The sequence below is a fragment of the Arabidopsis thaliana genome, chromosome 3, assembly GCF_000001735.4.
Source record: "Arabidopsis thaliana chromosome 3, partial sequence".
In the NCBI taxonomy this organism is placed as follows: Eukaryota; Viridiplantae; Streptophyta; class Magnoliopsida; order Brassicales; family Brassicaceae; genus Arabidopsis; species Arabidopsis thaliana.
In genome coordinates, this window is record NC_003074.8 from 1,856,121 (window position 1) to 1,879,524 (window position 23,404).

The 23,404-nt window shown below is 38.0% G+C and overlaps 8 protein-coding genes across 17 annotated transcripts; 4 read left to right on the plus strand and 4 right to left on the minus strand.

Moving 5' to 3' along the window:
- Positions 1 to 561: 561 nt before the first annotated feature.
- LUL4 (RING/U-box superfamily protein) lies at positions 562 to 2,826 on the minus strand. Its single transcript, NM_111489.4, has 3 exons — positions 2,188 to 2,826; positions 1,265 to 1,754; positions 562 to 992 (listed from the first exon to the last, which is right to left on the minus strand). Exons 1-3 carry the CDS (start codon positions 2,655 to 2,657, stop codon positions 873 to 875), a joined length of 1,080 nt encoding a protein of 359 aa, NP_566274.1. The 5' UTR covers positions 2,658 to 2,826; the 3' UTR covers positions 562 to 872.
- An 875-nt stretch (positions 2,827 to 3,701) lies between these two features.
- On the minus strand, positions 3,702 to 4,677 carry AT3G06145 (RING zinc finger protein). The gene has a single exon (NM_148692.3). It carries the CDS (start codon positions 4,496 to 4,498, stop codon positions 3,998 to 4,000), a length of 501 nt encoding a protein of 166 aa, NP_683534.2. The 5' UTR covers positions 4,499 to 4,677; the 3' UTR covers positions 3,702 to 3,997.
- Positions 4,678 to 5,638: 961 nt separating this feature from the next.
- AT3G06150 (cytochrome P450 family protein) lies at positions 5,639 to 8,446 on the minus strand. Its single transcript, NM_111490.4, has 2 exons — positions 7,768 to 8,446; positions 5,639 to 7,635 (listed from the first exon to the last, which is right to left on the minus strand). Exon 2 carries the CDS (start codon positions 7,633 to 7,635, stop codon positions 5,851 to 5,853), a length of 1,785 nt encoding a protein of 594 aa, NP_187266.1. The 5' UTR covers positions 7,768 to 8,446; the 3' UTR covers positions 5,639 to 5,850.
- Positions 8,153 to 11,295, plus strand: AT3G06160 (AP2/B3-like transcriptional factor family protein; the record flags this gene model as incomplete). 5 transcript variants are annotated; one of them, NM_001202894.2, is made up of 7 exons in its annotated part: positions 8,153 to 8,236; positions 9,251 to 9,311; positions 9,384 to 9,454; positions 9,545 to 9,627; positions 10,017 to 10,539; positions 10,618 to 10,712; positions 10,812 to 11,233. In NM_001202894.2, 7 exons carry the CDS (start codon positions 8,206 to 8,208, stop codon positions 11,070 to 11,072), a joined length of 1,125 nt encoding a protein of 374 aa, NP_001189823.1. The 5 variants fall into 5 exon arrangements, with proteins under 5 accessions (NP_001189823.1, NP_187267.1, NP_001327925.1 ...); NM_001337636.1 differs by lacking the exon at positions 8,153 to 8,236 and having other exon boundaries at positions 9,154 to 9,311; positions 10,812 to 11,295; NM_111491.1 differs by lacking the exons at positions 9,251 to 9,311; positions 9,384 to 9,454 and having other exon boundaries at positions 8,206 to 8,236; positions 10,812 to 11,072.
- On the plus strand, positions 11,295 to 13,843 carry AT3G06170 (Serinc-domain containing serine and sphingolipid biosynthesis protein). Its single transcript, NM_111492.5, has 5 exons — positions 11,295 to 11,577; positions 12,025 to 12,261; positions 12,561 to 12,672; positions 12,796 to 13,208; positions 13,329 to 13,843. The coding sequence occupies exons 1-5, from the start codon at positions 11,400 to 11,402 to the stop codon at positions 13,616 to 13,618; spliced, it is 1,230 nt and encodes a 409-aa protein (NP_187268.2). The 5' UTR covers positions 11,295 to 11,399; the 3' UTR covers positions 13,619 to 13,843.
- A 1,594-nt stretch (positions 13,844 to 15,437) lies between these two features.
- On the plus strand, positions 15,438 to 17,924 carry AT3G06180 (Ribosomal protein L34e superfamily protein). 2 transcript variants are annotated; one of them, NM_001337637.1, is made up of 3 exons: positions 15,438 to 16,107; positions 16,202 to 16,264; positions 17,389 to 17,651. In NM_001337637.1, the coding sequence occupies exons 1-3, from the start codon at positions 15,585 to 15,587 to the stop codon at positions 17,409 to 17,411; spliced, it is 609 nt and encodes a 202-aa protein (NP_001325483.1). In that variant the 5' UTR covers positions 15,438 to 15,584; the 3' UTR covers positions 17,412 to 17,651. The 2 variants fall into 2 exon arrangements, with proteins under 2 accessions (NP_001325483.1, NP_187269.1); NM_111493.6 differs by having other exon boundaries at positions 15,457 to 16,264; positions 17,389 to 17,924.
- Positions 17,925 to 18,048: 124 nt separating this feature from the next.
- On the minus strand, positions 18,049 to 20,826 carry BPM2 (BTB-POZ and MATH domain 2). 5 transcript variants are annotated; one of them, NM_001337639.1, is made up of 5 exons: positions 20,043 to 20,800; positions 19,533 to 19,881; positions 19,261 to 19,343; positions 18,736 to 19,012; positions 18,111 to 18,638 (listed from the first exon to the last, which is right to left on the minus strand). In NM_001337639.1, exons 1-4 carry the CDS (start codon positions 20,453 to 20,455, stop codon positions 18,961 to 18,963), a joined length of 897 nt encoding a protein of 298 aa, NP_001326822.1. In that variant the 5' UTR covers positions 20,456 to 20,800; the 3' UTR covers positions 18,111 to 18,638; positions 18,736 to 18,960. The 5 variants fall into 5 exon arrangements, with proteins under 5 accessions (NP_566275.1, NP_001326823.1, NP_001326822.1 ...); NM_111494.3 differs by lacking the exon at positions 19,261 to 19,343 and having other exon boundaries at positions 18,049 to 18,638; positions 20,043 to 20,826; NM_001337638.1 differs by having other exon boundaries at positions 18,049 to 18,638; positions 18,736 to 19,343; positions 20,043 to 20,826.
- Positions 20,827 to 21,393: 567 nt separating this feature from the next.
- AT3G06200 (P-loop containing nucleoside triphosphate hydrolases superfamily protein) lies at positions 21,394 to 23,259 on the plus strand. Its single transcript, NM_111495.4, has 2 exons — positions 21,394 to 22,415; positions 22,836 to 23,259. The coding sequence occupies exon 1, from the start codon at positions 21,558 to 21,560 to the stop codon at positions 22,404 to 22,406; it is 849 nt and encodes a 282-aa protein (NP_566276.1). The 5' UTR covers positions 21,394 to 21,557; the 3' UTR covers positions 22,407 to 22,415; positions 22,836 to 23,259.
- Positions 23,260 to 23,404: the final 145 nt, after the last annotated feature.

The following is a 23,404-nucleotide window of genomic DNA, read 5'->3' on the forward strand; positions in this document are numbered from 1 at the left end:
TAAAAGGTAATTATTCTCTTCGACGTCACCGTTGATATCATTTCACTTTTAGTCAATTAAATGATCTTTAACTAAATTGAATTTTCAGCTATAAAACTAAGCTAAATAGACATAATTTTGTCCTCAAGCAATCAACCAGGAAAAAAAAAAAAAAAAATCCACCATGAAAACTGTTTTTCATAATAACAGATCATATTAAGACTTTTCTTAACTCAAAAGTTTGACCATTCTGTCAAAAGAAAAAAAATCGAATTTTTAATTTTAAAAGGACCTTTTGTGGTTTCTTTTAAGCTAAACCTCAGTGGGAAACATTCTTTTTCCTCGGGCAGCTTTTTCTTCAATTGATGTTTTAAACTTATATAGCCTAATAGGCAAAAAGGCAGAAAAATGATTCTTCTTCTTCTTCAACTTCTCCTCTTTTTCTCTCTTTTCTTTTACTTATATCTCTGCAAATACCAAATTCTTCAAGTTCTCTAATAATTTCTAACTTTCTGGTGAGAGATAAATGGTAAATAATATGGCCGTAGCAACTCTGCAAATGTTAATATCTAGATCTTGTGAATAAATTGTTTGGATACTATGAGAGACTTGGACCACAACATAGGATCCTTGTGCTTAAGCAAACCAACAAAAGCATTCAATTACAAACATTAAGTAGTTTGGTGAGAGTGTTAGGAAGTTATCTATACATGTACTGATGATGCTTATATCTTGCAAATACAAAGCATTAGATCAAACAAATCTATATGCGGAATGAAGGAAGTTGCACAACAATGATAGCGGAAATACAGATTCAGATATGGAGGGTTTCAGAGAAAAATGAAGAAAGAATCAAGAATGGTGTTTTATGTAAAGAAAGAACCTTTTTTGTACTAGTGTTGTTCATCACTACTGTTCATTTTGATCTCTAAGAGCTCTTCGATGGGTTGTCGACAAATCGGACATTTGTTGGACTGAAGCCTCAATTCTTTAGCACAGTCGCTACACATGCACTGCAAAGAAGGACATACAGCATTATTATAAGACGTTTGAATAAAGCAACTACAAAGTTCTTTTCTTGAAACTAATTCTAAAGTGATCTATAGACCTTGATGGTTGGATCTGATCGAAAACAACAACTGTCTATCAAAGAAAATGCATAACTTTGGAAGTTTATATGACAGTTCATGTTGGTATTATCAGCTATCAGGCAGAGATCTCGATAAGGTTTGGAAAATGAAATGATAATTGTGAAACCACAAGCAAAAGATTGAGAAAGTGTTACCAAATGTCTGCAAGGCAGCACGGCCGTGTCCTTAGCCTCAGTCATGCAGATAACACATTCTGTACCCGAACCACTCTCATCTAAGCCCGAGGCTGCACCTTGAGTGGTCGAGCCATACAACTCACGGAGTTCATATCGAACTCCTTCAATCCAAAGAATCTGCTTCACAACTTTCACTTTGAAAGATCCATCATTATCTTTCTCGAGAACCGCTTGTGTGACTTGCTTATGAACTGATGATTGCTCTGAGATTGAATTTGGAGAGATTATCGTCTCAGCTGATATTACAAGCGGATACACATCTTCTTCTAAGGGTTTAGACAGATCATCAAGAACAAAGAAGCTCAGGTCAGTTCCTGTCCCTGAAGGCTGCAGAAACTTCTGTCCAGGACCTTTCTGAAAATGGAATCTTGTGGGTGAATAAACCTCTGGAAACTGTGGGATAATGGTGCAATTTGGTTCCTCCTTTGCAAAGAAGGTGATAGTGAAACTGAAAACGAAAGGACAACACAATGAGAGTCTATTCTTAAGTAACATTGATCAATACAAATCATATAAGTGAGGTTAATCCAATTCTGAAGAAAGATGGGATCAGTTTACAAGGACACCTCTCTACGTTTCTGATCTAAAGTTGAGTTTAAAGCTTACACAACACATTGTAGATCAAGCCTTGAAATCATTATTCACAAACCCATCAAGCAAATCATGTAAAGTTTAAACCTTTTCTATAGGGAAGAGTGATTCCAGATTGTTCTCATGAGTAAAGATCTTTCCTTTAATAGTTCCCTAAGCCTTAATTTACCTATTTCGTCCCAATTATGGTTCTAAGCATCATCAATCTCAAAACCCTAGAAATTCAATCACATTTCACGCAATCTTCATTCTTCACAGATCAAAGTCGAAATCAGATCGCTGAATATTACCTGCCGTCGAAAAGAGCATCGAAGACGAAGGAAACTAGATGGTGACCAGGAACGAGATCGTCCACTTCAAGCCTCACTGTATCTCTATGCACATTGACATCATTCCTCACCTTCTTCGCGTTCTGTTGCTCCAGGTATGGCTTAGGCGGTTGCGTTTGCGGCTGAGGCGGACAGTAGTACGCCGGTCTCATCATTGGGCCCCACCAATTGGGCTGAGCGGTGGTGAAATACTGAGGAGGCTGAGGGTGATAATGGTAATGGCCGTAAGAACAAGAGTTGATCTGTGGCTGTGGCGGTAGAGGCGGAGAGAGATGGTAATTGGAGTAGTTATAGTCATAATGCGGTGGAAATGGCGGAGGAGGAGGAGGAGGGTCGAGGTAATAGTAAGGCGGCGGCGGAGGATAGTGGTGGAGGTGGCGACGATTATTGTTGTCTCGTCTTCTGTTGTTGTTGCTAAAGGAGATTCCCATTGGTGAGAGAATGACAATGGGAAAGACAGAGACAAGACAGAAAGCACAACAGTGAGAAGCAGAGAGACTGAAGAAAAACAAGATTTGGTAGAAGAAGAACTAGAAGATGTCTTGTTCAAGATTCGTTAATGCTTTTTTGACTTTTCTCTTTTTTACTTTTTAAACCGAGTAACAAAACTTCTCTTTTCCGGTTTGGTTTCGGTATTGAGTTCGGTTTAATATGTGGTTTTAGACTTTTGTTGTAGAAAATTAATTAATATGTTAATGTTTACATAAAATAATTGGTTAGTTGTTCAGTTTTCTTCGTAACTTTGACTTTGTATAGTTTTTACCACCTAATCACAACTTACCGTGTGTAATAATTAAATTATGCTACTCAAAAGTCAACTCTACAACTATAGACTATAGAGATTAGAGACATGTTTTTCTATGAGTCTACAATATACCTTACCTCTCATGCGGGAAATCGATTTCTAAAAACTTCGTATCTAATGCTATTACTATATATCATGTCAGCCATTAAAGTTGCACTAATTAGTTGAGTTTGAACCAGTAAGTATATTATTTGCATCAAATGTTGAATATTGGATATTGGATATATGACACAATTGAATGAATTGATTAATGGACTATCAAAGTGGGAGAGGATCAGAGGAAAGGTCATTATTTTGCCTGCCATCAAGGCACCTCACTGGATTTTGTTGCCTTTCTCCAACGAAAAAAATCAAAATAAATACACACATTATTGATCATCGATAAATGTGTAAAGATAAGATCTCTCTAAATAGTATTTGTTTCTCGACCAAATAAGAGAACAAAATTTACTTCAGGATGGATAGTCTTAATTATAAGAAACTTTATTTAAATATTGCATCACCATTTTGGGAAACAATAATAGAAAACCACTAATTTTTGGGTTATAAATCATTCGCAGATCATCATAGCAAAGATCACTTATACTATAAGTAACAACACCACTAACCAAGTTGTGTTAACTTAATAATGTCATCTTCTGACTGAATCTAAATTAGTAAATATAATATTTGCTTTTTCCACTACATATAATCCTCAACTACCACAAATATCAACCGACGAAGATAAATAAAATTTTGTGATTAGTTTGGAATTCAGAGATCTAGTTACCCCTTTTGGAAAGAGATCAACTTGTGATCACGTTGTTTAATCCCAATAAATCCAAATTCAAGAAGAGTCAGACGGAGTTATACATGCATCATGTATCACATAATATAACTTGGAAATAATTTAGATAAACTAACCAATAACGATAAGTTTCAAAAGAGAAAATCAAGACATTAATTCGAAGCATGAGAAAAGGAGAATCAACACAAAGCAGAAGCTCTGTCTCTTTTCTCAACTGCGACACAACCTCTCTGTAAATCCTTAAAAACCCTAATCTCCGAGTAATCCCTCAGATCCTCGAGACTCACGTACTGTTGCTTCACCATCTTCGACAAGTCCGTACCAGTCTCGTGAACCCATACGTACGGTAGACAAGTGTCGTCGTAGTACAGCCATCTACGTCCTTCCTGGTCATCAACGTAAGCTCTGTGAATGCTTCTGTGTCTAAGCTTCTTGGAACGGCCAGGTTTGAGAGTGTGGACCCGTTTTAGAATTGAACCGACCCGAATCTGGAGCTCCACGGGACGGTCGGAGAGGTTCCAAAAGCGGGTGGAAGTGGTGGCGATGGAGCAAGGGAGTAAATGCGTCCGGTCGCCGCAACCACCGTAGCATTGTCGGAGGAAGCTGAGCCTCGGGAGCTTGTCTTTGATAGACTCTATCATCTCTTTTGTGAACTTCATCTTTGATGTTTTCATATTCATTTTTTCTCTCTCTCTTTCTTCTTTTGATGGCTGGCTCACAAGAGTGGGATACTGGATTTTGTATATATGTGTGCCAAATAGTAAATGCAAGAGGAATATTGTACTTTAATACTATGAATTTTCTAAAAGAAAAATGGAAAAAGAAGAAGTCAATTTCGGTTTACCAGTGATGATTGTACACCAAACCAAACCTCAACCAATGTTCTTAAACCACAATTGTTATAAATTGCTTGGTACAAAAAAAAACTATGTTGAAGATCCACAAAGATTTGGAAATAAATTTGTTTGTAGATTATTTACACCATATAGAAAGGAGTCAAAAATATCTTAACCAGATTAAACCGGATAGTGGAATGTCGTCCTTGTTTTAGTGATTCATCATGTTGATCAAGAGTCAAGACCAAATTGAATTATGAATTGATGAAAAAAAAAGAGACCAAATTGAATTATCAATAGCGTGCGTCTCAAAAAACTAGTCTAGTTTTCGACTCATAAATTTAATTTACGATAAAAACAAAAACCAAATGGAGCTATGCATTTTAAATATTTTCAAGTCTCAATTGATAATATGATCTGTTTATTCAAAAAACATGCTTCACATAATAAACCAGCAAATCTAAGAGATAATTATATTCATGTGGTGAAGGAAAATTTGGTATGTGTGACGCCGACAAATACTTCGTTATTTCTATTTATCAAGTTGATCATATACCTCGCTTGCTACTTCCAAAAGATATCAAGAATATATCATTTTTTTTGTTAAAACAAAACAATAATATAGTCATAATCTACACACACTTTGCTTGAACTTTCACCATTATGAAGTATGTAAACTTTAATCTCCCTTTTGGTTTCCAATTATCTCCTTTTTCTTCTTAATATTAGGCTTTACAATGATAAAGATTATTCATCTGACCCAATTGTGGCATTATGTTCCTTAAGACACTGCCTTAAATATTTGGTCTATTCTTTTACCCTTTCTCCTATAGAATATTGCTTTCAGAATCCATGGAGATGATTATATGAAACCCAAATTCTCAATCAGCCAAATTACCGTATGTAGAGGATTAAGAAATTAGAACAGAGGAATGAAACAGAGAGAAGCTGAGTTGAGCCAAAATTTTAAACTTGTACTTATTTATCATCCAAGAATTCAAAATTATCATTATCAGAAAAATGTCAACCAGATACATATAGTACACTATTGTTGCTCCAATCTCTTGCTATTATACAATATAACTCAAGCTTGAGTTGAGTTTTCCCAAATAATAATAATCTATACTTCAAAAAAATTAAGTCTACACATAAACAAAGAATCCGTGACTCTTCCTAATTACCAAACTTTACCACATCTATCTTACACACAATGCATTCAGCAATACGTGAACGAGCATCAAGTCCACAAAGTACTGATGTCCAATCTCACCGTCCCTCCACCGCATTTTCGCTGGAGCTCTTCCGTAATGAACTCCATCGTTGCAACGGTTATCGTAGTGCCACGGATACGTCATATCGAAGTTATCAACTACGCTCGTGACCAATCCCGCATCCCTCATTTTCTCGAGAAACACTCCGTTAAACGCCTCCATTTTGCTCGGGTTAAACGCTAGCATTCTCGCGTACCCGCCTGTCGCGATTGTGTTCCTGAAAATCACTTCTGGCGGTTGCAATCCTCTGCTTTTGACCCCGTCAAAAACTTCTCTCCAAAACGCAGCTGCGGTTTCAGCACCTTTCGCAAAGGCTCTAAGACTAGTCCAGTGAATCCCGTCGTGTAGACCCGAGTTCACGATCATCACGTCGGGAACACGGTTTGTTTCTTCGTTGAAGTACTTCTTGAGCAATTCTCTAAAGTCCCTGTCTTTAAGCGAATCAAGGCCCTGATAGTTCTTGGTCTCGTTCCAATGACCGTTAAAGATACTCGTGATCCTAACAGTCTCCGAAGGGTTCTTCGGATTCGAAAACTTCATATCGAACCTCCTCGGGACAGCGGGGATTTCAGGATGACCCAAGACGAAATTCAGCAAGTTTCTGATCGAATCAACATGATTCGAATCTCCCCAGAAGAAAATCCATTTGCCTTTCAAGCAATCCCAAGCCTTTTCCGCAGAGAAGAGCTTGAAAGAGCAATGGCTAGAGTAAACCCAACCATTACTCTCTATAGCTCCAACCGCACCGTCGCACCACGGTTTCCGGCAAGGGAAATCCGCAGCGAGGCAGCGGTAACGCCCGTCATTGCTAATCTGACACTCATCATTCTTCCCAAGCCTAGTCCATCGTCCAGACCAAGCATCTCTGTTAAAATCAGATTTTTTACATGACCGGAGCTCCGGCAGAGTAACGTCAGGCGTCTTAACAAAGCGTAATCTAACATTGCGAAGCTTTCGGTCAAAGCCTAAACGTGAGGTACTAAACTTAAGACCTTGGTAATGACGGAAGAGTAAAATGACGGTGAGATTGAAATCTCCGGCGAACTCAGGATGAACCTGTAAAGAGAAAGAGTAAGTTCCGTTGCCGAAATCTTTCACCGGTGGTCTCGATTTCCAGTTCTCGCCGGATATATCAGTCTCGAAATAGTCCCCACCAATGCAAACGTTTTTTCCAGATTCGTCTATGGCTTGAAATTTGAATTCATGAATCTCTCCGGCGGTTAACTCCACAGAATCAATCCCGTCGACACCGGGAACTGAAATCTCGACGGTCTTCGCTTCTCTACACGGCGCTCCTCCCGGAGCCAACCAACCTCTCATCAAATTCGCCGTGAAATTCTTCTGAGATCCAGCGGTTATCCACTCGAACTGGACCCGGGTCGAGTTTGAAGTGAGATTCGTCTTCTTCGGAACCAGATTTCGTGGAGCCATCATCAAGGTGAGATTTTGGCGGTGAGGTTTCTCTGATACTAGATTGGGTTTCGTTGACATAAACGGCGACGGAGAAGGACTGATTCGAACAGAGTAAGCATTGAATCTCCATGGCTGAACGAAGCTTTGAATCGAACAACCGTCAATACTCCAAACGACTAACATAAGGAAGCAGACGAGTGCTGTAAGAGCACCAAGCCGCCATTGAAGAAGAGGGCTTGGCCGTAAAATCACCAATTGGCTCGGTACCGGCGGGAAAATCATTCCTTTCTCCGGCATCTGAAGATCCGACAACAAGAAACAAAAACCCAGAAAATGAGGATTCAATAATTTGACGACAAACAAGGCAATTACCGAGAAAAGATTAAAAGTCATAATACTAACTTTATAGTAAGATAATATTAAACTTACTTTAAATGCTTCAATGGCGGATAACTTCTCCAAACTCGTAAGTAGAAGAAGAAGAAGATTAGATGATGACAATGAATGATACACAATCCACAATTGGCAATTTTTTTAATTTTTGGACAAGAAGAACCTTAAAATCCTCCCAGATTTCCAGAAGACAAGGGAGGATTAAAAAGTCTTAGATTTTTCTTGACTAGACAAAACGAAATGTATACTAATAAGTGCAAAGATAAGGAAAAGAACTCAAAATTTGACAGCTAAAATTGATCTCCCAAAGAAAAATTTAGGATTCTGATTTCTCAGTGCAGCCAAAAAAGCAATTTAGAGGAGGCGGACGGAGAGAAAAAGACAATTTTACGGATTGACGGTTATACCCCTGATGTTTACTGGATTTACCATGACACCAACCCGACGACCGCGCTAAATAATTGCCCAGCGGACATGTGGGCAACGAAGTCGCGTCGGTGTGCCGGTAGGGGTACTGTTGTCTTTTACTTTAAACAATTAATACGTCGTGTATGGTGTTGATTGGCGTCACATGCATTTGTTTTGTTATTGTCCTCTCTCTCTCCACCGTCGCTCCTATTTTCTCTGCAGAAGTGAAAAGAAAAAAAATTGTTTTGTCAAAAAAATGGCTCAATAAATAAGACGATTGTCACTTTAAAAAGAAAATAGTAATTATCCAAATATCAATTTCAGAGATTTTTTTGGCTAAAAAGATAAAAGAGCTAGCTCAGATGTTATAATTATCAGTAAATGGAAAACCGTTGGAGATTTAGTACAACTAACAATTTTTGATAAGACAATATAAGAATTTTCTTCTTCTTAGATTAGTAGTTGTCTATTTTCAATACCACTTTAGCTTAATCAAAGTGTCCATTCACATTATTCACAAAAATAGTTCATCTATTTTATTAATCTTCTTACTTTGATTCAAGAATTCCTTTTTTTTTTGTTGTTGCTCAAGATAGAATTTAGCTTATACATAAAAATGATACTTTTTCGCAGTTTTAAAATTCTCTAAGAAACCAAACTGATAAAATTTAAAGCGCAAGAGAATATTAAAGTAAGAAAAAGAGTAAATTATTACAGAATCTCCTCACTAAACGAGCTTATACGTTAATGGCTCTAATCTTGAATATGTTGTTGTTGGCCGTTGAGGCTGTGTTTAATCATGTGACTTTTAACTCCAAAGCTACCAAAAGTCTTCGGCCCAAGAGAAAAGAGCTACATGAGTACATTCTACATTCTTCAGCCAATAATGAGACTCCCTACTATCTTAATTATTGGGCCGAATATGGGCCTACATTAACTATTTAATGGGCTTGATAGTATTGTTAGCATCTAGCTTTTTATGATTTTGTTTCAGTGAGGAGAAAAACGCTTTCTCAATTATGAACTCTGCATCTTTGTCACTGATTCTTCTCACCTGATCTGTTGCAGATATTTGGTCAAAGAGTTTATTAAAAGATAACATAATATAAAGTGAAAAAGCAATGCTGCTTTCTCTCATTGGTTGTGCATAGAGCAAGGACAGAGAAAAACAGGTTCGTACGTAAGAAACACACATTAACTGTGTTCTGCTTCCTTTGTATTCTCTCACTTTTCTCTTTTTTCAGAATTCAATCTCTGGAAATTTTCTTCCTAAAGATTAAAGAGAACCGTTTGGACCAGATCAGCTTGCCTCTTGGTAATGGTCTCTCTTCTCTTTGTTCCCAATTTCTGTAGCTTTCTTCTTTCTCCCTAACTCGTCTGCTCTCTTTGTCTCTTCCTCTCACAGTTCATACGTCTTCCATGGCTTCCGGTGATGTTCTTCCTAGATTCTTCACTGTCTTCCTCTCCCATTGCAGCTCCGAATCCATGGTGAGATTTTTCTCTGGAATATTTCATGGAAAAAGCTGCTTGGGTTGATATGTTTCTTGGATACAGTAACGATGTGAATGAGATCTGCAACATTATCTTAATTCTTAACTCTATATGTTTAAATCTCTTGACACTGACAAAAGTTTTAACTTTCTTCACTAATGAGCTCAGGATTATCTCTGTTTGTGTTACTTATGTTTGAATATGATAGAGTATGTCAAACTAAACACTGAATTTCCTCAAAGAGTTTTCTCCTTTGTTGAAAAAATTGAACAAGAGGTCTTGGTCTTGTTGTTTGTCTGTTTACCTCCGCTTGCAGACAGAGTCTTTAGCTTATATTTTGCTCACTTTTAACAGTTTAGTTTATGCTACATCTTTGTGTTGAGCAGGTGATACCAAGGTCTTACTACAATCTTTTACCACGTCCGTTGCCCAAGACTGCGATTCTCATCGGAACTGGTGGAAGATTTTGGAAAGTAGCAATGACGAGCAAGCAAGAGCAAGTGTATTTTGAACAAGGCTGGGGAAATTTCGTTGCTGATAACCAGTTAAAAGAGGGAGAATTCTTAACTTTTGTGTTTGATGGGCACAAAAGTTATGAAGTAAGTATCTATGGTCGTGGAGATTGCAAAGAGACTCGAGCAGTCATTCAAGTTGAAGAGATCTCTGATGATACAGAAGATGACAACGTTTCTCTTCATAGCCCTAGCAATGTTTCACTTGATAGCCTTAGCAACGATTCTCATCATAGCACTAGCAACGTTTCTCTTCGAAGCCTTAGCAACGATTCTCTTCATGGTGATGCTGAGATAGAGAGCGACAGTGAGTATTCTCCCGAGAACCTACCCTCAGCCTCTATATCTGTTGAATCCGTTGAGGTGGTGAATCCAACAACAAGCAGGCAGAGAAGTTGTAAGTAAACATTGTTCTTTTAACTGATGCTTATAACCGAAGCTGTTTAGAATTTGATCTCAAATGGGAATTTTGCAGACAAGAGGAAGACCATTGAGAATCCACATCTGTATTTGGATGATCCAAACAATGTCTGTTTTGAGACGTGTCTTAAGCTTAGAAAGTTTGAGCTGGTAAGACTTCATTAGATATTATTATCTCGTCTCATTAAAAATCCTTTCACGAGTTGATGATTATTTTTCTAACTAAAGCTCTATATACATTATGCACAGTTAGTTCATGCACAGTTGGTGAAAGACTACGGCTTGATATTCAGCGACAATGTTGACTATATTGACGGATATGGAAAACTAACCGCGAAAACGACCAAGTGGGCAGATCAACGGGTTTGCATAAACAAATGGCAGAAAATATGCGAGAGAAACCAGTTCACAGAGAATGACTCCATCCTATGTGAAATTCTCCGCAACGAGGACAAAGTGGTTTATGCAATCAAGATTCACATCTTCCGCGATGCAGCAGCAAGCACTTGATTCTCTGATGCAGTTCTGCAATTGTGTTTCTTCTCTTTCGAGTCTAGTCTTTTGTAGTAAACTATTAGAATGTCTAATTTCAAAACATGTTTAAGACTTTTGAGTTCTCTTGTAGACTTTGAAGTAAACACAATGAGGAGCAGGCTTAAGCTTACCCGTTAATCACTCTGTTTCTCTTACAAGTTACAATCATGTAAAATGGGTTAGAATGATCGTTTTAATATGTTAGGTACAGATTTCGTAATTTCTCGAAAATGTGATATCTCTTCTTCACAACAGAAGAACAGATTATTGTGAAAGTCAAAACAAAAAAAAATCTCTGAAACAATGGCGTGTTGCTTAGCTTCGTGCTGTGCGTCGGCGACTTGTGGATTATGCTCGTCGGTAGCATCGGGGATATCGAGGAAATCAGCGAGGATCGCTTATTGTGGTCTCTTCGGTGCCTCTCTTGTCGTCTCCTGGATTCTTCGTGAGACTGGTGCTCCGCTCCTCGAGAAACTCCCTTGTACGATTCTCTCATCCTTTTCTGAACTGGGTTTGTGAAAAAGGAGGTTCCTTTTAGCCGAGATTGATGATTGGAATTGAAAGAGACCATCAAATTTCGAAATTGGGTTTTCTTTGATCTTGTCAATTGGAATTGAATCCGGTGGTTAACGATAGATTTGGGTGATGTCTTGTGCTTGAATCTTACTAAGCGTTTAAGTATGAATCTTAATTTGTATTGGTTCAGTGGAAATTTGGTTGCTTTGTAGCTGCAACAGATTGATAATTGTGTACTAGAACTTTAGAAATCTCAATCTGTGTTGATTTGGATGTTTTTCAACTTTCAATTGCGTTTGTTTATGCTTTGTGTTAACCTGCTTGATCTAAGAGAGAATTTTGAGTGTTGCAAAAGGAAACTTCATCGCCTATTGATACAAATCTCCGGTTTTGGATGTTGTTTGACAAACAGGGATCAATACTTCTGATTCATATACCAAAGAATGGTATCAGCAACAAGCTGTTCTTCGTGTGAGCTTTGGGAATTTCCTCTTCTTTGCAATATATGCTTTGATCATGATTGGTGTCAAGGACCAGAATGACAGGCGTGACTCGTGGCACCATGGTGGGTGGGGTTTGAAGATGATTGTCTGGTTTTTGCTTGTTGTCCTCATGTTTTTTGTTCCAAATGTTATCGTCTCGTTATATGGTAAGTTTTTTTTGCTCCTCATAGTTTCCAACATAAAGTGCTACCATATCACGTTATGTTTATGTTATTGGAAATTCACTGGTTTGCAAAATTCCATTGCTGTTATTTTATCAAGTATTAGTTGATGATCTTAAATCGGGCTGGTTGGCAATTTGTGTGATTATATATTATACTTTGGTGTAGCTGCAAGTATGACAAGGAAATTTGAATATCTGCTAAAAGACTGAGACTTTAAAGTTGTGGATTTTAATATTAAACCATATATGCGGGCTAATCTTAGTGCTTGCACATTGTTCTAGGAACGTTGTCAAAATTTGGTGCTGGAGCGTTTCTGTTGGTTCAAGTGGTCTTATTATTAGATGCTACACATAACTGGAATGATTCATGGGTCGAAAAGGACGAAAAGAAATGGTATCATCAGCATCTCTTCTATACATTTGTCCTGTGTTTGTTCCAATATTCTGTTTTGGGCCTTTTTTTTTTGTTGAAGTTTGATAAATTATAATTTTCTGACTAATGGGATTCTTTGTGCAGGTACATCGCTCTGCTTGTCATATCAATCGTGTGTTACATTGCTACATATACCTTCTCAGGAATCCTGTTCATCTGGTTCAACCCATCTGGTCAGGATTGTGGACTTAATGTTTTCTTCATTGTCATGCCGATGATCTTGGCTTTTGTTTTTGCGATTATTGCTTTACATCCTGCGGTGAATGGCAGTCTTTTACCGGCATCAGTTATATCGGTTTACTGTGCTTATGTCTGTTACACGGGCCTCTCTAGCGAACCACATGACTATGTGTGCAATGGCCTTAACAAATCCAAGGCAGTGAACGCAAGTACTCTCATCCTTGGAATGCTCACTACGGTTCTCTCGGTTCTATACTCCGCCCTCCGAGCTGGCTCTTCCACCACATTCCTCTCGCCACCGTCTTCACCCAGATCAGGTACCTGAGCCAACCTCTTCAACACGCCTGGGCATTGGTTTTTTCGGTTTTGTGAATAATAATTCTGAACCAGACTCGGATTTCTGTTTCTTCTTTTTTACTGGAAACGTTTTTTTTCAGGTGTGAAGGATGCATTGTTAGGGGACCCTGAGGACGGGAAGAAGAGTGGTGAAGCCGAGGCACGGCCTGTGAGTTACTCATACTCCTTCTTCCATATCATCTTTGCGCTTGCGAGCATGTACGCTGCAATGCTTCTCTCGGGATGGACTGACTCATCAGAGAGTGCGACTCTGATCGATGTGGGATGGACCTCGGTCTGGGTCAAGATATGCACGGGTTGGGTCACGGCCGGACTCTACATATGGACACTCATTGCACCACTCATCCTTCCAGATCGCGAGTTCTACTAAACAGAGGGTAACATGTATATAGTCCGGTCCGTTGAATGTTATGTATATGTTTATGTAGTCACTTATAGTGGGTATGGTCTTGTTATAATTATGGTAGTAGTTTGTGTCGCGTTCTAGACTTGTAATTGAAGAAACCTCAACTAAAAGACCTTGGATGCTGTTTGAATGATTGTGTTGTTTTATGATAAATAGTAGGCCACTAAATTTGGACTATGGTAGAAATGCTCAACTTGAAGTCAAAGAATCATTAGAGTCAACAGGAAAATTTCAGTAAGAATCCAATCATAGTTTAAATTTGATCTAATCAATCATTAAAATAACTAAAACCACTAGACATTAAGCAGCCTTTTCCCTTTTGTTATCATTGCTATTAGAATTAGTTTTAGTTATACTATTGTTGATTCTTCCTTGGGCCTTCTCCTTGGAATAATCCTCAAGGACAAAATCTTTTATGTTAATCCGACAAACCATGTTTTTTTTCTTAATTCTTTAATTGTATGGCTTATAGCAATTATTCATATCCTTTTACTTATGACCAATGCTTTATACACACAAAAGGTTCCAATTCTAATGTACTCTTAAATTTTCCTATATCTCTCTATCGACAAATTGTACAATCATATGACAATGATTAGTATGTAAAATGTTGTTGTCCCCAGTCCCCACTATGATACGGACACAAATTTACATTGTTTAAGAAAATACTGATAACAAACCATTTAAATATCTTTAAACAACTATTTCGTATGGATAAAAAAAACGTAGAACAATTACACATATTTGACCATCTTCGCATTACCACATAAGAAGAGCGTATCAATCATCATGTGATATAGACCAACTTTATAAAGCTTATAACCTCTTTGTTTGTTTTTTGGACTGTAAAAGAAACCTCATTTGTCAGTCTTGAAAATTTGAAAGCAAGCCAATCAATAAAGACATGACATGACTTATTAAACGGCTAGTGAAACCAAAGACATATGACATACGTATGATTTGCTGAAAACTTAGATGAATATAAGTAGAAACTATCGGCATTAAAGTACACCAATAGCAAATCTGAAAATTAATTGAAATCCATTATAGTTAATTTTCGTCCGTGTGTATATAGTTATTGACTTATTGTATTCTCCATAATTTCAAGTGAGAAGATGGACGAACTCTTCTATGTAATGTTGTTAACCATGTGGAATGCTGATTAGCATCTATATTTCAGATTAAAACAACAACATCGTTTACCTCTAAGCCTCTAACATAGGACATAATTTATAACTTTAATGAAAACGATCTTCTTTGGTCTTTGGTAGACTTTAGCTACTAACTCTAGACATTTTTCTACCGTTTTATTTTTTAGTTCAGCTTCTGACCAGAACAGATTTATGATAACTCAATCATGCTATAGAAGTACTTAATTATTTTGGTCATTTGTATTTGACAGAATTCTTAGTATTATGTATTTACTCTTTCATAATGTACTCTAGATTTTAATTTTATAAAAATACTATAGAAAGAAAGTAAATCATTTTCTTATAATTAAACAAGAAGTTATCATACATAAATGTAATTAGATTTTTATATCCTAGAACAACAAAATGTTGATATAAATATACACCATAGATTGTACATAAACTTTAATATTATTCATGCACTTATTAACTATTTTCTATGGTTTCAAACAAAACTAGTCTATTTCAACAATCTCTTATCCTAGCATGCAAGATTTTTTTTAAAAAAATCAAAAATAAATATGTATAAATTTAAAATTAACTTTAAATCTAAGTGATCATTTTATTTCAGTATATTTATTTATATATTTTCAGTTATGAGAAATCTGTCTCCCAAATTACAGTTATTTTATTTAGCTTTCCCTGAGAAATGGTTAATGAGCAAATAAATAATGTATAGATACATATAAAGACATAATAAGTATATGTAAAGGAGGCATCACCGTCGTCGTCCTCCTAACATGCTCCATCTCCTTCTTCTCTCCGACGAAGAACATTCCACCACCAATAGCATGCCCCCTTCCTCCTCCGCCTCTAGATCCGCCTCCAATCACAGCTCCTCTTCCTCCTCCTCCTCCTCCTCTCTCCACCTCTGCAAGCACTCTCCTTCCGCGACTCTCGACCTCCTCATCCTAATCCTCGTCCTCTTCTCCGGCGCTTTCCTCCTCTCCTCTTACTTCTCCTATCTCTTCCACTCCTTTTCTCTCCTCTCCTCTCACTTCCCTTCCCTCTCCTCCTTGATCTTCTCCGACGATGAAGATCTCTCCTCGATCCCTCCCGCTTCCTACTTCTTCGCCTTCGCCGTCTTCTTCGCCGCTTCAATTGCGTTTCTCGACCTTTGTTGTGGACCCAGATCGAGGAAGTGTCGGAATCCCAAGTGTAAAGGTTTGAAGAAAGCGATGGAGTTTGATTTGCAATTGCAGACGGAGGAATGTGTTAAATCTGGAGCTACTAAGGAGATCGATCGATTGCCATGGAAAGGAGGTAGTGAGAGCAATCCTGATTACGAGTGTTTGAGGGCTGAGCTTAGAAGGATGGCTCCGCCTAATGGTCGTGCTGTTTTACTTTTCCGATCTAGATGTGGTTGCCCTGTTGCTAAGCTTGAAGGTTGGGGTCCTAAACGAGGCCGGCGTCATAAAAAGTAAGTCAAACCCTTTCCTTCTCAATCCATTTTCATTTGGTTGTTCAATTTTGCCTGAAATGAACTTGCTTTTAGCCAATTCTCTTGACTCTTTAGATACCATTAGCCATGAATGTGTAATTATGGATTGGTAGCTTTGGTTCTTTCTTTTGATTGATGACAGTGTGATTACTTCTCTATGAGTCATTGTTTGTGATGAATGAATTGTGAGTTTCTGGGTAAAAGAGTTGTCTTTTTATATTGGTCATGGTTGTGTTGATCAGATCTGCTGCAAGTTTGAATCTTTAAGTGTGAAATGATAGGGAATCAGAGGATATGATGTTTGGTGTTGTAATGTTCATTCGGTGTTCTGCATCTTATGTTAGCGGTATTACTGGAGTTTTCAGTTGTAGTAGATTCGAATTTAAGGGAAATAGTACTGGCAAGTCAGATGTGAAGAAATGTGGGAATTTAGTTAATAGAGTATGATTCTTCTGCCTTAGATTGTTCTAATTAGAATTCAGGTTCCTTTTAAGATCGAAACTGTAGTGAAGGCATTGCCTTGTCTCATATTGTTTGAAATGGTGGTTTCACTGTATTAAAACCTAAGAATACAGTTAGCAGCCTCTGTCTAGTTGATAACCAACCTCTTTTCGTCGAGAATCTACATTTCATGTATATAACTTTGAGATTCCACTTTCATATACTGGAACTTGGACCTTGTTTTCAATGGTCATTTCTGGCTCCCTTGACTTCAACCTTGAGTATTATTATACAGCCTAGCACCAACAATATCTAAAAATTGGAGATTTACTCGATAACAATACATGCTTTTATAAAGCACAATACATGGTGTTGTCAACAACCTTGAGTAGATGAATGCCTTCTTTTTATTGCTTTGTGTGTAACTTGTAATATTATCTACTCATCTACTGACTAAGGTCGTTGGTTGGTTACTCTCAGTAGATTTTGTGATTTGTTTTGTCATATGTGTTCTTATCAGACTTGTTCTCTTTCTTTGTTTGACTCACATCTCTCTTTCAATCCATAATCAAATCAAAGTATTTTTGGTTGACATTGTGTTCTGAAGTCATTTTGTTCTTCTCTTTGCATACTGATTCAGTTTACGCCGTTATCTTCTGCAGATCGCAAGCGAACTTGGCTCTGAAGGGAGGGGTCGACCATCGCTGATCAGGTCGATAGGAACTCTTATATCTATCATTATAAATTTATCACATTCAATGTTTGCATAGTTCATCTTGGAAACTAGAGAAATCCAGACAGCTTTGTTTGCGGATTTTTTAATTTCTTTTACCTTAGAAATGTCCCAATATTACAACTTGAACACTTAACTTTTTATTGAACTACATTACATACCACGCAAAAAAAGGCAGAAACATGTTTGTTCACTTTATCATATGGATCACTCGCTGCACTGCCTCCTACTAATTGGTTTAGGCGACGAATTTTCTGTGTTTGCTTTTGGCTCTTGCTACTGATTAAGAAAGTTGGTGTCGTTGGCGTAGGAACTGCTCTACTTTGTATAGATATCAATTCTGTTCAGTTCCTTGGATTCTGGAATTAGGGATTTCAAAAAAAATTGGGAAAACGTTTTTACAACTAATACTTGCAGTTCTAGGCGTTTATCTTTGATTACTTGACTGAATTTCAAGTTCACTGGATCGTGTGACCAGATACTCTTTTGCTCTGTTTCTGAAGATGCAACCTAATCAACTGTTTTAAGTTTGGCCATCAAAACTGCCGTTTCCTTGAATTCAGTCTCTGTCCCTTTCTAGTAATTGAAAACTTTGTTGTGTGGTTGAGACTTAAATAGTTGTCCTATTGGACATATCAAAAGGTTATTGTCTGGGACCTCAAATAAGAAAGCTTAGTGAACTTTTTTGTTCAAACATATTAGAACCAGTTTCTGCAATGATTTTTGGCAAGTCCAAATTTATCAATGAAGTCACATGAAACTTTTTCCTTGAGAGAACCGGTTCTGGTCATAAAATCCTGGGAAAACAAAAGAGAAAAGAAAAGAAAAAAACCCAACATTTCACTCTATTAGCTAGCTGAACAACACAGATCAACCACTAATCCTTTTACAATGACAAATACACAAATCTTTACTCTTCTAAAATTCTGTTTACTTCACCATCATCTTCTCAGGCTCTCGAAGTGACCTCTCTCTCTCTCTCTCTCTCAATTAGTTGCTAATGTAACCGTTGCTTCACACGTCTCCCATTTAAGTCACAACCATCAGCAAATAACTCCTTTCGATGCCCTGATGATGTTAAAGAGTGCTCACTCAGCCTAGCCACATACTCCAATAGCTCACTTAGTAGGGACGGGCAGCTTTCCTTCAGATAATCAAACCCATCCGTTTCCATCACAGCTAAAGAAATTACAGACAACTTTTTGTTACAAGGGCGGCCTTCAGATTTCAGACATGATCAAAGCGATTCAAACAAGCAAGGAGTGATCTTCTGTACCTTTCAGGTTTTCTGGCAAAGCTATAAATTTGAGGCAGGCGGCTTTCAGCTGGAAACAATGATGCTGCTCTGCAAGAGCCAAGGTGGTTGCTACCGTATTTATGCTGATTCCTTCACAGAGTTTTGACTCGCATATTGTTCTAAGCCGCTCAAGAGCATAACGGTCTGCAGCTGCAAGCAGATGCTGAGCCACAAGAGTTGATGCCCATTTCAAGTCTGTGCCGATTAAGTCTTGCATATCAGGCATTTCATCCCAGTAGATAAAATGAAGCAACATCTGCAACAACAACAAAAAAGTACAATAAACCAAAAGGAAGGGAATTTGTATCAACCTTAAATTTACAGGAGCCATGATCTAAAACTCGCACATCGACTAAAGACCAATCTTAACAAAAAAAAGCAAAGCTGAAAAGCAGAAAATTTGACATGAACATGATGATCTATAACATAATTTCTCTATGTATTTACTGCATGCGGGAAATCGAGACAATCATGCAATCCAAAAGAAAAGTAGAAAGATTAAACCTTATCCCGGGTGAGTAATATTTGAGAACGGGAGCAGCACCCCAGGAGAAGGTCCCGGATTGTACACTCGTAAACAGAAAATCCTGTATCACACCACAATCACTCACCCGAGAAAAGGCAAGGAACCAAGAAAGCTATCTCTTCTTATAAGGCCTTATACACTTAGGACTAAAACTAACAGCCTCAACTTCTAAAGCTACAAATATAAAATTCTACAAAGTCATGCCAAGGAAAAACAGGTTTTAGTCCAGAAAGAGAGTTAAAGGGAGAACCTTGAAAATAGGGGCTTGTACGTCTTCTATGATTATACAATTGGTATTTTCACTTCTCAACGGGCCAAAAAGCTGTGCCCTGAAAACTGCAGAACGTGCTGCAAGAACCAATTTGTGAGCAGGAAATGTTTCTCCATCAACTTCGAAAGTAACGTCAGCTCCTTTCCCACTTTCCAAAAGCTTTCCAAACTGCTGACCCAAGCCAGAAACCGGCACCGGGATATTGTAACACCTCGGTCCTTCTGTGCGTGACTTCACCACTCCAACACAACACCGGACCAAGAGACCATTGTCCTTCAGATAGTCCGATGACTCCAAAAGAGACCTCTTGAAAAATCGTTTGTATCCCCTAAAAATTAAGCAATCATCAACAAATTAAACATTATAGAAACCAAAAACATGTCACATTATCTATACTCATCAGTACAAGGCAGAGACTAGGCAATAGCATTTCTTAAATTCACTCAAAGCTGTAATTTTTTTCCAAGAGAAGGATAATAATTTACTCACCACATACTCCCTCGATATTTAAGAGTATAGGGTCCGCTTTCGAGAGTTCTACCAAAATGGCTATGAACTTTGTGCCTTTCGTTACCGCTCTGATCCACGAGGGTAAGCTCAAACAAAGCCCTAACATCGGCTCCTTCACTCGCAAGGGCTATGAAGAGAGACACGTAGACAGAATTATCCTCTGGACTCTTTCCATCTGGGTAGAAGTAGATGGCCCAGGAGTATCCACCGACCATGAAAGTATCCGAGGCAACGTATTTGCCAATCCCCATGCCTTTGACCAAAGAGTAGCCGCTGATCTTGAATTCGTGGGAGCCATTGATGGTTTCCGTGCGAGAGGTCGACTCCGTGAGCGACTGTGCGGTCGATTTCGAAGATCCAGGAACCTCCTTGGAAACCCTAATTGTGTCCATCAAACAAAGACGAGATCCAAGAATCACGACTTTGGTAAGAAATTGATGGTTTCTTCGATCTTATTACCCGGATAGAGTATCTTTGCGCTGCTAAAGTCTTCGAATTGAGAGATTTTCCAGATTGATAGGCGAAATTAGGGTTTCGAATCACAGGGGCAAATATCGGAATTTGAGAGCACGGGCGAGAAGAGAAATGAGGGGTTCAACGGAACCAGAAGTGAGAGACCGATAATCGCCGGAACTCAAGAACTGAATCGTCGTGGATCGTGAAGACGACGACGTTGGCCAAAAACGAGAGGTAGAGAGAGAGAGGAACCACTTGCTTGATAGATCGGTTTAAGTTTTAAACACAACAGTTTGGTAGGTTGCGAATATATAACGTCGCAACTTAAGAAATACTAAAATTATTACATCTCCTTTCTAATTGTGTTTAGCAGCAAATATTTGTTTGTTTATTTTTAGGAAGGAGATTAAACTGATAATATTTTCTTTACTCTCTTTGCAAATCATAATCTGAAATTTCTCACAATTAAGATTTGTGTTTACCTACAAAATAATAATAATACATAAATTAGCGCATAAAATAAGTTCAAGTGTTATTCGATTTTATTATGACCAACCAGTAAAATAGAACAATACATCAAATAAAGAGATACAATTTTTTTTACCTTTTTAAGTTTTTTCATTCTTTTTTTATTTATCTTTTTAACAGTTTTGTAATCGAATCTCAAGTCGAATTGTATTTACCAATACAAAATTACATGTGTTTTATTTTTAAAACATGAGTCAATTTTAACTTATGTCAAAAAAAATCATTAGGCTAATCGAGTATTTAATAAATAGATGGCTAATCGAAAAATATTATGCTGCTAAATATAGATTATTCTGTGCAAATTTCATCATAAATCGAATATTTTGTGTATATATTAGGCTAATATCTACCAAAAGGAATTTTGAACAAGTAAACCCTAGTTGATATCGTGCTAAGCTCTTAAGCGAAGATACAGGTCAAAATCGCGGCAAAGCATCGGTGGCTCGAGTGACCCAATCCACTCCACCAAACTTCTTTGGGAATCCCAAAGGTTGCTACTTTACTCCTCAAATGATTCGCAAGCTCTGTTCTTCATTCTCTCGCTCCATCATCTTCCCCAACAAACCCATCTTCATCCCCCGCTCTTTTCCTCAACCACTCCGTCACTCTTCTGCTCTCTCGTACTCCTCCTTGAAAATGACCGATACCCATATCCCAGGAAACCCTAATTCGTCCCCTATCCAATCTCCCACCAAACCCGAGTCGCTTCGTTCCCTCGAATTTCAATTGGGTTCTTCTTTCACCGCCGATCCAATCATCCCGCCGCCGAATCAGATCGTCATCGTTATTAGCGGTCCAAGCGGAGTTGGTAAAGACGCAGTGATCAACAAGCTTCGTGAGGTTCGTGAAGGTCTTCATTTTGTTGTTACCGCCACTAGTCGTCCGATGCGACCTGGTGAAGTTGATGGTAAAGACTATTTCTTTGTCTCGAGAGATCAGTTCTTGTCAATGGTGGAGAACGAAGAGCTTCTTGAATACGCACTTGTTTATGGAGAATACAAAGGGATTCCAAAGAAGCAGATTCAGGAATTTATGGCCAAAGGGGAAGACATTGTTCTTAGAGTTGATATTCAAGGAGCTCAGACGTTAAGGAGGATACTTGGTAACTCTGCTGTGTTTATATTCCTTGTGGCGGAGAGTGAGCTTGCTATGGTGGAGAGGTTGATTGATCGGAAGACGGAGAGTCAAGAGGAGTTGCTTGTTAGAGTTGCTACGGCGAGAGAAGAGGTTAGGCATCTAAAGAACTTTGATTACGTTGTGGTGAATGCCAAAGGGAGGCTTGATGATGCGGTTAACCGCGTGGAATCGATTATCGATGCTGAGAAATCTAAAGTTCATCAAAGGATTGTCAGGATTTGATGTGCAGAGGTACTCTACTTGCTTGCTTGCTTTAAAGCACTCCACTTTCCAGTGTCTGATTGATAGAAAAACCTTGACTTGCTTAGATTCAATTGAGCAATAAGCTTTGGAAAGTTCGATGCACTAGTACTAAGTTTTTATGGGTTTTCATAATGATATGCTGTCGCAATGACATCATTTGTTAGAGAATCTAGATAACCACCTGGCTAAATTAGTTGATTAGGCATGTTTCAATATGTCTTGAATCCTTGAAAACACTTCCAAGTATAAGGAAGAAAGGTAGCTGCTTTGCTGAGGGAGTTTCTTGCAAAAGTTCATAGGCTTGTATTGTATAGTCTGTAAGTTTGGGAACTATGTTTTGGGAATTGCGGGTATACGGAATGCACATTTTTCTGTAATTGTTAACGTTTTCATGATGGTTTCTTGCAGATGCCATTGTCTGTAACAACATATTGGCTTGCTGTCTCCAGACACGGATCCATCGAAGACCGAGACAATTTTATTATCGGTATGTGCGGCAACCCATTCCAACCAAAGATTTAGATGAATCCTGGCCCCTGACTACAGAGAACCCTTTTGATTAAGCATCGTATCTTTATACATAGCTACATGGATTATGTTATCATCATACAGTATGTGATTCATACTCGCATTTTGAATTTTGTTACTTTATAAATGTTTATGGAGCATTGTTCATAATAATTTAAGTATCATCTAACTTTTCAAGATGGCGGCTGAGTTCCAACAATCTCGGAACATGTTTATTGTATCCAATTTCTAAAACCAGTAAGTAAATTGATATGGTGATAATGATGTTGACCCAAATATAAGCCTTACTGCCTTAGAGCTTGACACAGAAAGAGTTATGCCGGAAGCAAGTCATCACCATAAACCATAATCAAGTTCCTCTCAAGAAATATTTTAATTTACGATTAGTTCATACATTATTCTAGTGCATTACGTCAACTCTTAATTTCCAGTAATTCCATGACCTATGT

Excerpts from the sequence above, each read along its gene's own strand:
- LUL4 (NM_111489.4), bottom strand. The coding sequence starts at position 2,657 with ATGGGAATCTCCTTTAGCAACAACAACAGAAGACGAGACAACAATAAT. Across the intron at positions 1,755-2,187 it reads GATGCTCTTTTCGACGGCAG|TTTCACTATCACCTTCTTTG; the intron begins GTAATATTCAGC and ends TTTCGTTTTCAG. Across the intron at positions 993-1,264 it reads TGCTGCCTTGCAGACATTTG|TGCATGTGTAGCGACTGTGC; the intron begins GTAACACTTTCT and ends CCTTCTTTGCAG.
- AT3G06180 (NM_111493.6), top strand. The coding sequence starts at position 15,585 with ATGCTCCATCTCCTTCTTCTCTCCGACGAAGAACATTCCACCACCAAT. Across the intron at positions 16,265-17,388 it reads CGAGGCCGGCGTCATAAAAA|ATCGCAAGCGAACTTGGCTC; the intron begins GTAAGTCAAACC and ends TATCTTCTGCAG.
- AT3G06170 (NM_111492.5), top strand. The coding sequence starts at position 11,400 with ATGGCGTGTTGCTTAGCTTCGTGCTGTGCGTCGGCGACTTGTGGATTA. Across the intron at positions 11,578-12,024 it reads GCTCCTCGAGAAACTCCCTT|GGATCAATACTTCTGATTCA; the intron begins GTACGATTCTCT and ends TTTGACAAACAG. Across the intron at positions 12,262-12,560 it reads TGTTATCGTCTCGTTATATG|GAACGTTGTCAAAATTTGGT; the intron begins GTAAGTTTTTTT and ends ACATTGTTCTAG.
- AT3G06145 (NM_148692.3), bottom strand. The coding sequence starts at position 4,498 with ATGAATATGAAAACATCAAAGATGAAGTTCACAAAAGAGATGATAGAG.
- AT3G06200 (NM_111495.4), top strand. The coding sequence starts at position 21,558 with ATGATTCGCAAGCTCTGTTCTTCATTCTCTCGCTCCATCATCTTCCCC.
- AT3G06150 (NM_111490.4), bottom strand. The coding sequence starts at position 7,635 with ATGCCGGAGAAAGGAATGATTTTCCCGCCGGTACCGAGCCAATTGGTG.
- BPM2 (NM_111494.3), bottom strand. The coding sequence starts at position 20,455 with ATGGACACAATTAGGGTTTCCAAGGAGGTTCCTGGATCTTCGAAATCG. Across the intron at positions 19,013-19,532 it reads TACAAGCCCCTATTTTCAAG|ATGTTGCTTCATTTTATCTA; the intron begins GTTCTCCCTTTA and ends TTGTTGTTGCAG. Across the intron at positions 18,639-18,735 it reads TTTGCCAGAAAACCTGAAAG|CTGTGATGGAAACGGATGGG; the intron begins GTACAGAAGATC and ends TAATTTCTTTAG.